This window comes from Tenrec ecaudatus, chromosome 9, assembly GCF_050624435.1.
Source record: "Tenrec ecaudatus isolate mTenEca1 chromosome 9, mTenEca1.hap1, whole genome shotgun sequence".
Taxonomy (NCBI): Eukaryota; Metazoa; Chordata; class Mammalia; order Afrosoricida; family Tenrecidae; genus Tenrec; species Tenrec ecaudatus.
The window spans coordinates 141820608-141836509 of record NC_134538.1 but is presented as its reverse complement, the minus strand read 5'-3'; the positions used below and the strand labels follow the sequence as shown (position 1 = coordinate 141836509).

The window sequence follows — 15902 nt, the reverse complement described above, 5'->3', positions numbered from 1 at the left end:
CAGCAGTTTGAGTCCACCCACCGGCACCTGGAAAGAAATGCCTGGAGAGCCCCTTCTGAAAAATCCGTCATTGAAAACCCAATGGACCACGTTTCTTCTCTGACACGCAGGGAGTCAGAATCAACTAGGCCATCGGGTCCTCACAGCCACAGAGCCAAGCTTTGGCCTCATCCATCCCTTAGAAAATAACTTCCATTCCTCTCCCAGCATAATAAGTCATGTGGCTAAATTTCTACCCGTTACAAATTGAAACTGTTGCTGAAACTTAGTACAAACATATTACTCATAAGTATTTAGAAGAGATGCTTGCTACCTGGGGATATAGGGATGTAGCTCTCTAAGCCAACAAATCCTGTGTGCTGCGTTCTCTCTAAGGTGAGGTTTCTATGTCAGGATGAGGTGTTTGAATAGACAGAAAGAGATGAGACAAGGTCCATTGCCAGGATCACACTGGCGCTTCACCAATCCATTTGGAGATTCTCTACTATTCCATGCCTATGGTGGTCCATGCCATTAGATGGTTAGAACCGGATCCTGCTAGAATTCAACATCGCATTCTCCTTTCTTTATCATGGCTCTGATGAATCCATATAAATCCACAGCATGTGGAGAAACACTTTTCCAGCCCAATTGAAGTCTAACGCTGTCCCCCAGGGGTCATCCACACCGGCCGCCCCACTGATTCACACATGCCCCTGAACGACCACCTGAGCATCTCCCATCAGAAGGACCAACCTCTGCTGCTGTAGCATAGGAACTCTGCCTTACTGGGCACAGATGGACAAACCGAATGAGGCAAACGGCCCAGAGATTTAAGGCACCAAAGTATACACGGAGACAGCTGCAAGGAGAAGGGACATTTTTTATGTGTTTGTTTTCTAAAACACCTTTGGTTACAAAGCAATTTTGACGGTAGCATCTCTTTGGCATGTTCTTTTTCATTGACTCATAAAGAGGTCTGTCTGGGACTGCTTTGAATGTCACTCTTTGTCCTGCACAACTTCGGCACTGTGAACACGTTTGCCTCAGCTGAAGGACGGCAAAGACTAGCAAGTTACCCACGCCTTGCTGTGGCCGGACAGCAAAACTCATGTGAGGTGGCCGGTTTTCCCGAGTTTCACGTCGGTTAGGAGCATTTCTGAAAATAACGTGGCATGTGCTAGAAAAGGCGCAAAGACCGCCATTGCGGCCGTCGTTGACAGTGTCTGAAAGTGCCCGCACACAGCAAATCTTGGCACAGAACGCTATTTTTTTTCTTTTGCAGGGTTGGTTCAGCCCCGGCCAGGTGTTTGTGTTAGATGAGTACTGCGCACGCTACGGTGTGCGAGGCTGTCACAGACACATCTGTTACCTTACAGAACTGATGGAACATTCAGAAAACGGTGCTGTCGTTGACCCGACCCTGCTCCATTACAGCTTTGCCTTCTGTGCCTCGCATGTGCACGGCAACAGGTACTTTTACTTGCAAACGCAGTGAAATTTGGAGGGCTGACTCGGGAAGAGAGAAGGGGAGGGAAAAAATGCGCTTTGCCATTATCACCTAGTAACAGATTTTAAATAGCAAACCCATCTCGCAAGGGGGAGGGAAAAATTGCACAAAGGAAAAATGTACATCAATATGCTGTTGATTTAGGTGAGCTGCACGAACGTTTTTGCTTTTTTGTTTTTCTTTTTTTCTGCCATTAAAGCCACTTGAAAGAGAGTGCGGAGAGAGTAACTGAAATGAGAAACTGCCTTTTCAGGGTTTTATGCCACCTGGTTCTGGGCTCTGCACAGCTTAAGTGTCAATATGTATTTGTATTTGGATGCATGTATGTGCCTGGGTGGGGTTTGTTAAGGGATTTTTTCGTAGACCTAATGATTCCTGCTTTGCACAGTGGAGTAAACTCCGACAAGTTACGGAGTTAATGTGGCATCTCCCCTGAGACCCACCCCTAATCTACATGTAAAGAACAAGTGCTCACTGTCCTTCAGCTCTGCTTCTAGTACTTTCCACCACTGTCTCACCGCCTGCTTTTCCAAAAATTGCCTGATTAGCCCTCCCCCCCCCCCCCCCCGACACACACATCAAACTGCATTTCTGAACTTTAAAAATCCCTACGTGCCGCTCTCCCTCCCTGTTCTCCAGGGAACCTTTGTTAGGTCTGTTCCCATAAAGGAAGGACCCTTGATTCCATTTCCTTTGACCTTCCTTCTATCATTACTCCTTCTGTCCTTCTTTGCCCATCTTTCTTTGATTCCCACAAAACTCCCGGGGCCTCCTCTAGCCTCAAAAAATAAAAAAGAGCATCGTGCTCAGTGGATCCCACCAGCCCCAGGTGGTTTTTATTAACTGTGTGATATTATACACATTTCTTGATCTGTTTGCATCTCAGCTCCCCCATGAAAAGAAAGACTTGATCATGCTGCTTCTCTTAATAAGTTATCAATTAATTGTAGGGGCAATTAAGTGCCAAGCACTGAGACTCACGGATGTTCAGAACTGCCCATAGCAGCTGACTCAAACTAACCACCTTTCAGTTTCTTCAGTTTTGTCACTTGGTCGAGCCTCCATTCCATTGTTCTCCTCGTCTTTGGAACCAGACTTCTCTCACACGGTCTTCCAATTGTCCTCCAGCTCCACGCTTCCTCGTCAGGCTTCTTGTGAGGGTCTGCCTGATAGGATTTTATAATTCTGCAGACTGTTCTTGGGTTTCACCTTCCAGATCTCTTTGAAAAGTCAAAACCCCACACTTCTAAAACTGCTGCTTAATGACCGACCCAAACTTTCTAGGTTCATGCCCTATTTTCCCCACGACCGTCTTTGGCACAAAGTTTCTGATCTTCCCAACACCTAAGAGTAGTGTGATGTCATTGCCACCTCTGACCTTGAAGTTGGTGTGTAGTTTCTGAGAGTGTCTTTACCTTGGTCCTTTTGTCGCCTTCCACAGCCTCAACTCTGACCTCTCTAGATACCAATTCTTCCCCCTGAGTTCTTCACCAAACCTTCAGAATCCGTCAAATCTCCTGCCATTTTGCTTGATTCCAACTCGTAGAGATCCTGTAAGATAGAGTAGAACTCTATGGGGTTTCAAAGGCTGGCAGTTCTTATTAACGCAGACTACCCTCTCTTACTACCCTCTCTTTGTCCATAGTAGAGCCGCTGACCCAATGTACCCACCTTCCACGGAGCAGTCTAACACCCCGCCCACCAGTCACCATGGCTCCTCCCACTAAACCACAGATTTCTTCTCACAACTGGTACCTTGAAAGTCCTTGCTTGTATAAAATCAAGTTCATTGTCTCCAGGACCTCTTTCCACTCCTAGCAGAGTGCCTGGCGCAAAGTCCAATAAATACGCAATGAACGAAAGAAGAGATTTCCTTCTTTCTGTGGGTTAATACCACTTCTTTTAATGGCCTATGCATTTTAGACTCACCCTTCTCCTCGATGTTTTAGATACAACCTACTGCCAGGTTAAGTTTTCTCTCTCCATTGTACCCTTCACGTTTCTCTTAGACGGGAGGATGGTGAGACTTTGTGTCCCGTGCCTTGGATGTGTCATCAGGAAGAACCAGTCCCAGGGGGAGGACAGCGTGCTCTGTAGAGTCCGTGAAAAGGAGGAAGACCCTCAGCCACATGGATTGATGCATTTGATGCCACAGTGCATTTAAAGATAGCAACAACTGGGAAGACCCAGGTCGGCACCGTGTGCGGTTCTGTTGTGCAGAGAGAGGTGCTGTGTCAGTTTTTAAGGACCTTGATAGTCTTTCAAACAACAGCACCCTGAATCCCAGCTCTGCGATGTGTTAAGTGAACCATCCTAAGTAAATCAACCTGTCTTCATCTCAAGAGTTTTCATCTTTAAAAGTGGAGTAAATACTAATGTCCAACTAGTGAATCACGATCAAACACCTTGTCACTGTAGATTATTAGGATGCTCCTAACATACTCCCTTTGGAAAAAATCATATCACATGAGGACAGAAGTTGCGAAAGTAAGAAAGTAGATGGGTAGAGCTATAACGCTGGTGGTGGTGGTGGTGGTGGTGGTGGTGGTGTTAGGTGCTGGCCAGCCAGTTTTCAACTTCTAATAAATCCATGCCAGGGCACCCTGATGATGTAATGGTTACTCATCAGGCTGCTAACCGAAAGGTCGGCAGTTCAAAACCACCAGCCTCCCTGCAGGAGAAAGACGAGACTTTCTAGTCCCTTAGCAAGTCACAGTCTCAGAAACTCACAAAAGCAATTCTACCCTATCTGACAAAGTTGCTATGAGTTGGAATCGACTCAATGGCAGGGCAGTTGCTTTTGATTGGAAATAACTAGCTACACATGCCCCCAGAGGTTTTTCTAGGCTATAGTGTTGACAGAAGCAGCTTACCAGGTCTGCCTCTTGCAGTGAAAGGTTCAAACGGCTCCCGGGGCCAGGCTCCATGATAGGAAACAGAACCGGCTCAATGTGCGTATCACCGTGCTCTTGTAAAACACACTCCTCATGCGCTGTGTGGGCGTCTGATGTTTACACAGGTTTCCATCCCCCGAAAAACGCGGCGGTGTCTTGGCACACTTTTCTTCCAGTGTTTTCAGAGTCCTTCATTGTATGGTAATTTTGACGTCCGTCACGATGCACACTCAGAAAGTTATGTGCTCATTCTCTGAGCTCCCCTGCCAGCAACTCAACAGGGGAAATGAAAAGGCTGCCTTTTGTTGTCACTGCCGTCCGTGAAGGACAACGGTGTCGCCTGGATTGGAAACGTCTCCGGTGTGCGTCCTTCTCCGTGTTTCCCACTGAATAGCTCTCTGTGCATTTCAGACATAAAAGAATAGAGTTAAACAGAAAACGTCTGGCCGGTACAAAGCCTGAGGAACAGAGAGGAAAAGAAAGGGAAGACGTGAGTCAGGGACAGAAACAGACGCACCCCTGCAGGAGGAACGCCACGCACACCCAGGGAACAACATAGCCACTGGCTTGGCGAAGAAGAGAGACTTGCACAGACAATGCATGGCAGGGTAAAGTTCTGTGTTGACACCTCGTGACATCTTAGGTTTGTAAGTCACGCGGAGGGTGGAAAACACTGAAGCAGCCTCACAGAATGGCTTCGGTGTCCTGGTTTAATGTGCATCATCGGTGGAGCCACCATCTTCAGCCACCGTAAGAGCCCTACCCGCCTGACAAAGGGCCTTGTCTTTCAAGTGCAGAGTACAGACGTGATCCAGGTCGGAGCTAAGGCAATCCCTGCTGCCTTGGCCATTGGACCATGTCTCCGATTTTAGAGACAGCCCGCAGATAAGTATGTTGAGTTTTAATAGCACTCCTTCATCCTGGCCTTGAATGTGCGTCCTAGGGAATGGAAGCATATCAACACTACTCAAATCATGACACTAGAGATTTTCTTTGTGAGACAAGTTGGTAAGGAAAGCCAGTCAAATGCCAAAGCGAAGTTATCCTTGCGCGGCCACGGATTTACGGTAATCTACCTATGGAGTGTTATTTGTTGCACCCACTCCAGTTGATTCCGGTTCACAGTGACTGCGTGCGTACAGAATAGAACTGCTTCTTCGGATTTTTAAGCAGATCTTTTGGAAGCAGCTCCCTAGACCTAAGGTCCACTGAGTGGGTTTGCAAAGCCAACCATGCAGTGAGTAGTGGAGCGCTTAATCATTTGTATCACTCAAGGATGCTTCCTAGGTGTGACGGGTGTTGAGAGGCAGAAGAGACGGGTGTCTTCACTGAAATATGTGCTGAGGGCTCCATTTGGATTCTCCCTGAAACTACAGCTCCGCCCCCAAAATCCGTCTGAATCAGGCTCTGTCAACCTTCCAATGATAGCACCTAGCCCACCCAATGACTAGTCCATTTTGAAGCGAGAGAGTGTGTCTTATCAAAGGCAACTACAGAAAAGATAGGGGGATGTGCTAGAGAGGGAGCCTGTTCGTTGTGTTGGAAGCAGCTCTGAGTCCAGAGACAGAGCTTCTGTGCTTCTGCGCTGGAGCGTCCACGTATGAGCTTACTGGCTCGGAGCTGTGGTCCTAGCCTGAGCTCAGTGTCCCCTCGTGCAGAGTGAGGGATAGGAGTGCTGCCTGCTGTGGGTAAATGAGCAGATGAAACAAGCTCCTCGTAATGATGAGATGCCTACATGTCAAGCGGTTGGTTTGGTTTTTTGTTTTTATTTTGGTATATCAGGTCCTTGTGTCATAAGCTTCAGAGAGTGTTTAATAAAAGACTGATCGCATGAATGGGAGGGATGGGCAGCATTAGATCAGAGCACAGCAGACAAGTTACACACAAAGAGGTGGGCCTGGGAGATCTCACTTCCCCTACTGTCTGTGATCATGAGCGGGAGCTATGGAGATGTTCTGAAGTCACCTCCCCTTCCCAGAGTGGCTGGAAAACACAGTGGGTCTGCCGTGAGCCCAGCAAAGGCATCACCTAGAGCAGAACCAAAGAGCCTATCTTTCAAGAAAAGTGGGTCTTCAGACTCTGACACAGGCTCAGTCAGTAGGCTGATCCTCTTCTTTTGACACCAATCTGTGGCTGCTGTCACGTACTATAGGTGGGTGGCCTTGACAGACGTAAATATACGTGGTCTCTCACAGTTTAGGAGGCTGGAAACCAGCTCCAAGGGAAAGGCCTTCTCTCTCTGGCAGGTCTGTGGGAAGACCCTACTCTCCTTTCAACAGCCATGGACTCACCAGCCCTTGAAGGCTCCATGTTCTTGACCTCAATCTTTTCCCTTTCCCTGAGACTAAGAGGTCCTCAGCTCAAGGACCCCAGGTCCAAAAGACATTCTCTAGCTTCTAGTTTTTGGTACCCACGTCCCTAACTCTGAAGCTTCACTATCCTGTCATCTCCTGCAAAAAAAAAAGTTGTAGGTTACATGCCCGAGAAACTCTTCTTTTATGAGGACAGGGCTATGACCTGAATAAGGACACAACCATAAGACTAAGGTAGCTTAGTCCTGCCTCAGGAACACTTAATAAAAGTCAGGGTTTACAATGCATTGCAAATAAGGATGATCACATTAGATCACTTCACGGGGGTTGATTGCATCGTTATGTGATTGCTAAACCACATCGTTACATAACTGCCCAACCATTGAGAATGATAGCCTTGCCAAGTTAACACAGGTATCAAGGGACAATTCAATCCATGGCAACACCGTTCATTCACGGTGAGCAACTCAAACCCTTTTATGGACCAGTGAAGGGAAGATCTTAGTAAATAAAGGTCCGGCACCCAGGAAGAAACCCGAAAAAGGCAGTGCTTCAGTATATGCTAGAATATATCAATTGAACAGCAAGCAGGAAAAACAGCACTACACCTGTGGCATTACTTGTTTTTATAAACTTGACTCCAGGCAGACATTTTTGGCATCTAGAGTTAGGACGGGGAACGATTTCTTGGTCTTGAGGTAGACCTCCATCTAGTCTGACCTACTCGAGATTTTTAAAAACGCAATGTGTAATCTCATTTTGACAACATGATATGATGTTCTGTTGTTGTTAGATGCTTTGTGCAACCTATGTACCTATGCACAATCAGGCAAAACCCTGCCAGATCCTACACCAGCCTCGCTATCATGGCATGCCCCATCTCATCTTGGAGCTGCTGCTCTGTCAGTCTATCTCATTAAGGAGCTTACTTCTTTTTCCCCCTGGCCCTTCTGCTGTACCCAAGCATGAAGTCATTCTTCAGGATCTTGTCTCTTACCCTCTATTTATTTATTGGGCTATTTATTTGTATTATATGTACTCATAGCTGAAGTCTCATATAGTTATTTTGTGCTTTGCTTGACAATCCAATTCCACCTTATGCACTTCTGCTGGCAACTGAACATATCACCAGATTTGCATTCTGGAAAGATTATTTGGACAGACCTAGAAAGAATGAATCGGAGTGCCTTTCAGAGCCCAAGCAATACATCCCAGTGCCTTTGAACTCAGGCTGGAGAGATAGGAACGAGAGTGTGTTTGCCGGCTTCCTCGGTGAGGATAGATACACAGTGGAGGAGGAGTGGGTGGCAAGCACATGGAGCGCTCCCCTTTGAGGTGGTTGGGTCATTAATTGTACAGGGCAGGAGGGAGAGAGAATGGTGGCACTGTTGGGGGTGCCAGCCAGTTGGTTTCAAGTCGTCATGCCCTCGTGGTAGAGTAGAGCTGCTCCCCACGGTTTGCCAGACTCGAATCAATGGAGCATGCGAGGCTTCCTGCGCCCGTTGAGATTTACAGCCTCCGAGGCAGTTCCGCTCCATCCTGTTGGGTCTCTGTGAGTCAGACTCAAGTCAAGGACACTGAGTTGAGTCATCTCTCACCTCTCAGTCCAAGTATCTTTCTCAACCAAATCCTCCCATGCTGCTCCCAACTAGGTCAGCAACTGGTTCTTGTGCTTTTATCTAGACGTCAGCATTATAATTTTATCTTTGTCATCCTCAGGGGTCAGTGTGAGGGCAGAGATTGGAGTTTTTCCTACTTTACTAAGCACGCTGTCCTTTTCCAGGGTTTGCCGCTCCTCATGGCATGCCCAAAGTGTGTGTCATTACATGCCCTTAAAATTTTTTTAACATGCTAAAACAACAGGATAGTGTTTTTATGTCTAACATGGAAAATAATTGCAATGAGTGACAGAAGCCAAGGCTGATGAGGTGACAGGGAAACTAATAATTCTTTGCACTGTGGGGGGGACCGTGAGTTATCTTGTACTTCCCAAAACAATATTTTACTGTCTGATGACTGCCTAAAATTAGCACACTGTTTTCTCTAACAATTCCACCACCAGGAATGTATCTTAAGGTGACAAGATAGGCTAAAAATAAAAAGTATACAGTTAGTTACTGTGAAACTATTTTATGCTAAAAATGTTTTTTAAATTTGGGAAAATAAATTTTTATCATTGGAGGTTTATATAAATACATATGAAATATATAAGGAACTATACTTCCACTGAAAAGCATGGGTTAGAATATTTGGATGATGTGAGCGAATGTTCATTAAGTCATAGAAGCAGGCTGTGAGCCAGAATGTATAATATGTCTATAAATGTATAGGAAGAAGCTTGGAAGGATTTTTACACAATAGCATCATTTCTGGAGGAGACGTTGATCTGAAATTTTTATTTCTAGCCTTGATTAATCTGAATTCTTTAGCCTGAATTATGATGTATATAGCTCATCCTTTAATGGCATATTTGGGGGGGGGGTGTTTCTTTAAAGATAATCATGTATTCTGCAAAGGCAGAGGGTGGGGTTCATATTTCAGAACTCTAGGCACCCACCTCAAGGCTCTTCTTTCTTACTTGTATTTTGTTGTGCAGTGGGTTTTTCGTGTAGTTTAGCCCAAGGTGTTTGGGTCTATTGCCAGGTCCCAAGAGAGACACGTTATCAAACACCTTCCATCCTTGGCCTGTTCATTATCACCCTGAGATAAAAACTAGCTCACCAAGACACTGGATCTTGATAGTGAGACTATTGGTTTCTGTCTAAATACTCTGTCTGCTCTTCTTAAATTCCTCCAAAGCCAATAGAAAAAAGTAAGAAATACCAATAAGGCAAGGACCAGGAGAGAGAGAGAGAGAGAGAGAGAGAGAGAGAGAGAGAGAGAGAGAGAGAGAGAGAGAGAGAGAGAGAGAAATCGGCGTTTGAAATTTCGTCTTCCAAATATTTTTCTCATGGAACATTTGTTTCTTCCATCTCACTGTCAATGCCCGGGTGGGGTGGGAGTGGATCTTTAAAAAGTTGGCGGGAAAATTTGAGGAGTGGAGAATTAATTTCTCCACCTGCATACTTCAAGTGACAGAGGGACGAAAGGGACACAGCCTATGTGATGTGGGACCATCCCAATGACAGATCGATTAGATCAGAACAATAGGAGGTGTTAGAGCTTAGGAAACCAAGAAAAGAAGAGATTATTGTCTTCTCCCTCTGCCCCTCCCGTCCTTTCAGATTCTCACGCTGTGCCGGCCTCTCCTCTCCTCTCTGTTCACAAATGGATATTGGTGGGAAATACATGAAGTGCAAAGTGGCTTTTACCTGCTGTGCTGCTGGCAGAATTGGCAATTCAGAACTACCACCCTCCAGGTGTCTCTCTCCTTCTGGCTCTTTCTCTCCGGAAGCGAGAATGTAGGACGCCCTGTATTCCACACCGCAAAGGTTGGGGAAGCACCGCCCCTGAAGAGACTTGCAGGCACCACGGACCGTGCCTTTGCCCACACATTGCTTACAAACGACTGCTTACAGCTGATCACCCACTTGTCCAGCCCAGCAAACCCACCTCAGTGGTAGAGGGGAGCAGGGTTGGAACAAAGGAATGGTTTCAAATAAGAAGGAATCTACCTAATCAACCCTACTGGACTTCACTGAACAATGTTCTTCCACCTACCCTGGACCAGGCAGTCCATTGCTGCCTAGCAATGCTCATGGCAAGGGCGTATCCAGCATCACGTTTCTAGGTTGTCCGGCAGATGACAGAGTTTGAGACAATCGCCATGGGCGGTCCTGCAGTATTCATTCGCTACCAGTAAAATGCTAGGTGAAGTAACTTAATTGACTAATAAGGAACATCGACACAACTGGGCTTGGTGTTCAAGGGTTGGTTATATAATCCCAGAAGAAAATCCCATGTTCCACCTTATTTGATTGGATCTGTAACTACCAGAATTGTTTCTTTTATAAAACTGTTTTAGGATCCGTTTGTGCCTTGTACAAAGAGCACAGTTATGGTGTATGGTTTTGTTGTTAAACTCATGTAACTTCAGCAAATACGAAGCCCAGGAGAAAGAGAGAGATAGAATTCGATCTGGATAACATGAGATACCCTTCTTGTCTCAGAGCAACTTTGATATTTAATTAGTAGCTATAGAGTTTACACCCAGTTTAACATTCAAAATATAAAGTTGATCCCTTTATATTGCACTTTCTAAAAGCCACATTTTAACACCGAAGTTGGATTGCTAGCCCGGATGCATATTCGGATCAGTGCTACCTTGGGAAAGCAAGCTTCCCTTCAAAGTTAAAGCGCACTGCATCACAAAGCACTACAATGGCAACTACATGCTCATCTTCCCTGGGGCGGGGCCTAGATGAATCATATGCAATTTTTCTTCGATAAGATTTTCCTCTTTCTGTTTTGCACAAACTTCATGTATTCCCCACGGTTAGATGATTAAGAGAGCCCAAATCATTTATGCCACATTAATATTATTCTACCACTCAACTGTCAGCTTGTTGTACTGGGCATCTTGCATGTTTTGGTGATTCTGGGAGCCATGCCAGTAGTGTTTCGGATACCTGTAGGGTCAACTGTGGTGGACAAGTTGTGCTGGTGCTTCCTGACCTGGAAAGAGGGCTTGGCAGTGTACTCCTGGAAAAAACTGGCCTGGGAAAACCTCCTGGAAAGCAGCAGACCATTGTCTGATATCATGCAGCCCCTCACGCTGGACAGCCAACCCACTGACCTACATTCTGAATCGTAGTGACCCTACCGGGTAGAGTCAAACTCCTCTGTTGGGTTTCTGCATCTAGAAAGCTTGGCGGGAATGGGCAACCTCATCTCTCTTCCACTCAGCAGCTGACAGTTTGAATTGCCAACTCTGTGGTTAGCAGCGGAGTGCTTAACCCACTGCACCACCAGGCTTCCCTTCCCATCAGAAGGCACCCGATATCTGAATAGAGAAGAGCTGCCGTCTCTTCTTGCTGTGGCTGGAAGAGAGTTTTCGGGACCCTCGTGTGCTGGTGGGGCGAGGCACAATGAGAATAAGCTGCTGCAGAGCACTATGGGAAGGATGGATCTGGGTGCTGTGCAACAATGGCATGGACTGCGTACCATGGGTTGGTATGAGTGCGCTCAAATAGCCTGGCATTGGCCATTTTCCTGTGCCGGGGTGACAAATTTGATGAGGACCGCCAAGAAGATTGTTTCAAGATCTTTCCTGAAATGCCAGGCTGCTGGGCACAGGATGATGTCCATTTGACTAGAGAGAAGACCAGTGCACATGGCTCTTGTTCCAAATTTCCTCTTAAACCACAAATGAAAACGATGAAGAAATTGAAGGGTGTTTTTTTATTACCAACTTCTACAGTCTGAAATGGATCAAACGTTTCATCAAGATTTATTGATAATTGCTTGTAGTTGGAATGAAAAAAGTTAGAAGGATCTGCAGTTGAGAAATATGGCCTTGGTGATAGAAAGAATCCTAGAGATAAGACAGAATTTCCAGGAACAGAGACTCCTGCATGGCAGACCTGCTTGAGCAACATAAACCAGTGGCTCTTCACTAGGATGAGGAGGGTATCCCGCCACCTCTGACTGCGCAAGAAGGGAGAATTGCCGGCAGCATCCACCCAAGGCCAAGTCCTTTGAGGCAGAAAATAGACAAGCCTTCTCCATCCAACTTTTTACCAAGTTCTGACGCCACTCCCTCTTTCTCTGCTAGGCTGAGTAATTGGTTGCAGGGTGGCCATACGGAATTCACAGCCAGGAGTCACCGTGAAGAGGGTTCTTAGACAAGTAACCGGTTACAATTCAGGATCAGGAGTGGTCAAGCTACACTTCTTCCATCAGGACAGCCTCTTCTCAGTCATGCCTGCAGGTGTGCCTCTCTGAAGCTCGGCCTCTTAGCCCCAGGGCCTCTGCCCTGCTCTGTTCAGGGGTGCAAAACTCTCTTGTCTCTGCCTGTCCTTCCTGTGTGCGCAGGTCTGGTGGTGTGGTGGGTGACACACTGGTAACGGGAAAGCTCAGCAGCTTGAGGCCATCAACTTCACCGTCTTGGAAACCCACAGGGCCAGTTCTACTCCGCCCGAACAAACAGGTCCCTCTGGGTTGGCATCAACCGGATGGCAACGATTTCCGAGTTTATTTTGCCTGGAGAGGCATCCCTCTTCCCAGTAAACCTCCATCTGAAGACACTCAGCTGGAGCAAACCTAGCTCCGCAGACAAATGCCTGCAGCCACATCCCTTGCCTGCAAGCTTCCTGCCCCAGGCCTGCATCTTTCTTGATTCCCAGACCAGTAAGTCCCCTCACTGCTTTGCAGCCGTCTTTGGTCTACCGCCTGTGCCGCTTCCCCTTCCCTGCCCCTGCTTCTCCCTGGCCTCTGCCAGCTATGGTGTCACAGCTCTCCATTCGGGGTTGAGGAGGTCAGTGTTGGAATCGGAGGCCAAGAGATCCACTCCATTCCCCGTGCTCTTCTTCTTCTTCTTTTTTTTGTTCAAGATAATGCTTGTAGAATGCCTCTTTTTAAACCCGGCGGGATTAGAAAGGACAGTATTTTACCATGTATTTTTCAGCAGCTAATATTCAAAATACTTTGTGATAGAATGGGAATGATGAATGCATTATTCTGACCTCAAGTCAGAATAAATGATACTTCCAAATTTGGGAACGTAGTATAATTATGAGAAACGTTATCAAAGTATGAATTCTGTCAATACACAAGTTTTGAAGTAACAAATTACTTACTGTATATTGAAGAAAATTTCTCAGATTTAATGATGCTTTGACATGAATAAGGTCTTCGTGTCAGTGTGATTCAAGTATAACTTTAAAATTAATTGCTTTGATTCTAATTGACTAGTTAACAAGTATCAAAGATATATATATATGCACACATATACAAATATGTGTGTTTATGTGTATAATTGGGAGCATCAAATAAAATCTTGTTGACAATGTTATTTTAAGCATTTGTTTTTCTTTGTTGTTTATAATCCTTGTTTCCACCTCTTTTACATTAAAACTTAGTAAATTGGAATGAAACATACATAAGCCTTTGGGAATTCAAAGGTAATCTTCAGAGAAATAAGCTAGTCAGGGAAGAAATAATTATTATCATTTAATGCAAAAGACTCATTTGTGGCTGAAGCAAATAAACAGGTTTTGAAATGAATATGAGATTAATGTGCTCACAGAAACAATTAAAATTTATACATTCAGAATTTTAGATAAGTGCTATTATAACTAGATGTATATTTTAAATGATAAAAAGTATCATACTTTATTCGGTGTATTTTACATTTTTAACTTTAACCTTAGTAAAAGGTTCTGCAAATTCTTCATAGTTACTGTTCAAAACCAAAATGGAAACTTCCATTGATTCCATAACAATATTCAGTTAAGCCTTAAAGTCTTGAAATATACATAGTCTCACTCTATTTATGTTTTTACTCAAATATTTATCTCTCTTTATATGCTTACAAAGCTATACTAAAAATAGTAGAGTAGAAAAATCAAAATTTAGCCAAAATTTCGATATGTCTCCTATAAGAAAATTAAATCACCAGTTTCATATTCGCGATATTTTTATTTGGGAGAGAAGTAGTTCAGACAGTTTAGCTTGCATTCCGTGTGCTCTTTCATAATATTTCCATTCAGGGGATATCCGTTCAGTTGGTTAAATGTTTCCGCTGCCGTTCCATTTTCAAGGGCTAGCCAGTGTTTTCCAGGATCTGGGAATATTTATTGTAATCTCTTACCTTGAAGGCTGTCTAAAAGAGAATAAATTTGTTCCTTTCATTTCAGGTCAAAGTATAAAGCAAATGGCTGTAAAGATCTCCAATAGAATTTCTCTACAAACATAACATATATACGTCTTAGCAATCTCTTTATTTTCCTTAACCTAAATATTTGGTTGGGATTTTTGTCCTGTTTTGTTTTTAGGGTAAACAAGTGTGACGCTAATTAATATAAGTCGTTACAGCGGTGCCAACCTGGCATTAAACTCAAGTACTAGGAATAGTGTGCTCTATCAATTGTGATGTCGGTGCAAGACCTAACAGGGTTTCCTTGTGTTGTACGCAGGGGCCCCACGTGTGGTAACGAACACAAAGGCACCTAACAGCAGCCACAAAGCATAGAAGCTTATAAATGGTATATTCATATAAATTAACTGGTTGTGGCTTTTTCTCCCCCGTAGGCCTGATGGAATTGGAACGGTTTCGATGGAAGAAAAAGAAAGGTTTGAGGAGATAAAAGAGAGACTCTCTTTCCTTTTGGAAAATCAGCTGAGCCATTTCAGGTATAGATTCTGTTCGTTCACGTGAGCATTTGATTTTCTTCTCCCCATGCTCCCAGGCCCTACACGGGGTCCATGATGCCTTCTCTCAGAAACGTGCCCCCTAGCCTGCAGGGCTTGCTCCAAATTCACCATGCGCACATTAAAGGCTGTCTGTGGTCTGATCCCAAGCCTGGCACTCAGCTTCCACGACTTGCTTAGGAAATCCCTTCGCCCTGTGATGGCTACTTCAGTGTACGTGGGCTTGCCCTTTGCGCTTGCCTTCTCTGCATGGCTTATTTCCCCAGCTCCAGTGACGGCCTAACGCAATGGCTGACCACACTGCCTTGAACGTTTGTGACTTTCCACCGTCTTGCCAGCATTGCTCTCTAAGTCAAGCTTGGCCTCCGGAAAGAGCTTGCCACACCTCTTCAGAGTCTCCCATTCCAGGGCTTTGACCTGTAATTCTTCCCATGATTTTAGAGGACTTGTAAAAGTTGCAGTCTGTCTTCTTTCACTTTGTGAGCAGGACAGAGCTGCTTTGAAACCCTGCGTTAAAAGACAAGTAGGAATTGACCATAAGTCGTGCTTTCTTAGTCCCATAGACTGACTGTACATTGTCTCATCCTTATTTCTGCATTCGCATATTTGAAAACAAGAGCCCTGGTACACAATGCTGTTCCTTGTTCAATAAATCTTAATGCCTAGTAATAAGAAATAATTGCAGAGAGAAGGATATCTATAGTTTATATATTTTTCTCTTTTTATAGGTAGTTCAACAGAATCTAATGTTAAAAATAACGTCCTAGTGCATTTTCTTCAGTCTCCCTCCTATTACTGGTCTACATAAAAGGACACCATGTCAGAATGCCATCTTACACCGTGTCTGATATTTGCATGCATGTGGTTTGGAACAATTCTATATGGATTTACTGAACA

The 15902-nt window shown here is 44.9% G+C and overlaps 1 protein-coding gene across 15 annotated transcripts in view; it reads left to right on the top strand.

Annotated features, from left to right (window-relative positions):
* The window catches only part of CADPS2 (calcium dependent secretion activator 2), a 520508-nt gene that overhangs the window by 365931 nt on the left and 138675 nt on the right, over nt 1–15902 (top strand). For 14 of the 15 annotated variants that reach the window (XM_075557705.1, XM_075557702.1, XM_075557700.1 and 11 more), the window contains 2 exons: nt 1265–1452; nt 14886–14987. In XM_075557705.1, the coding sequence (XP_075413820.1) occupies nt 1265–1452; nt 14886–14987 (290 nt within the window). Of the gene's footprint in view, nt 1–1263; nt 1453–14885; nt 14988–15902 lie in introns of all 15 variants that reach the window. The other variant, XM_075557706.1, reaches the window with a different exon arrangement.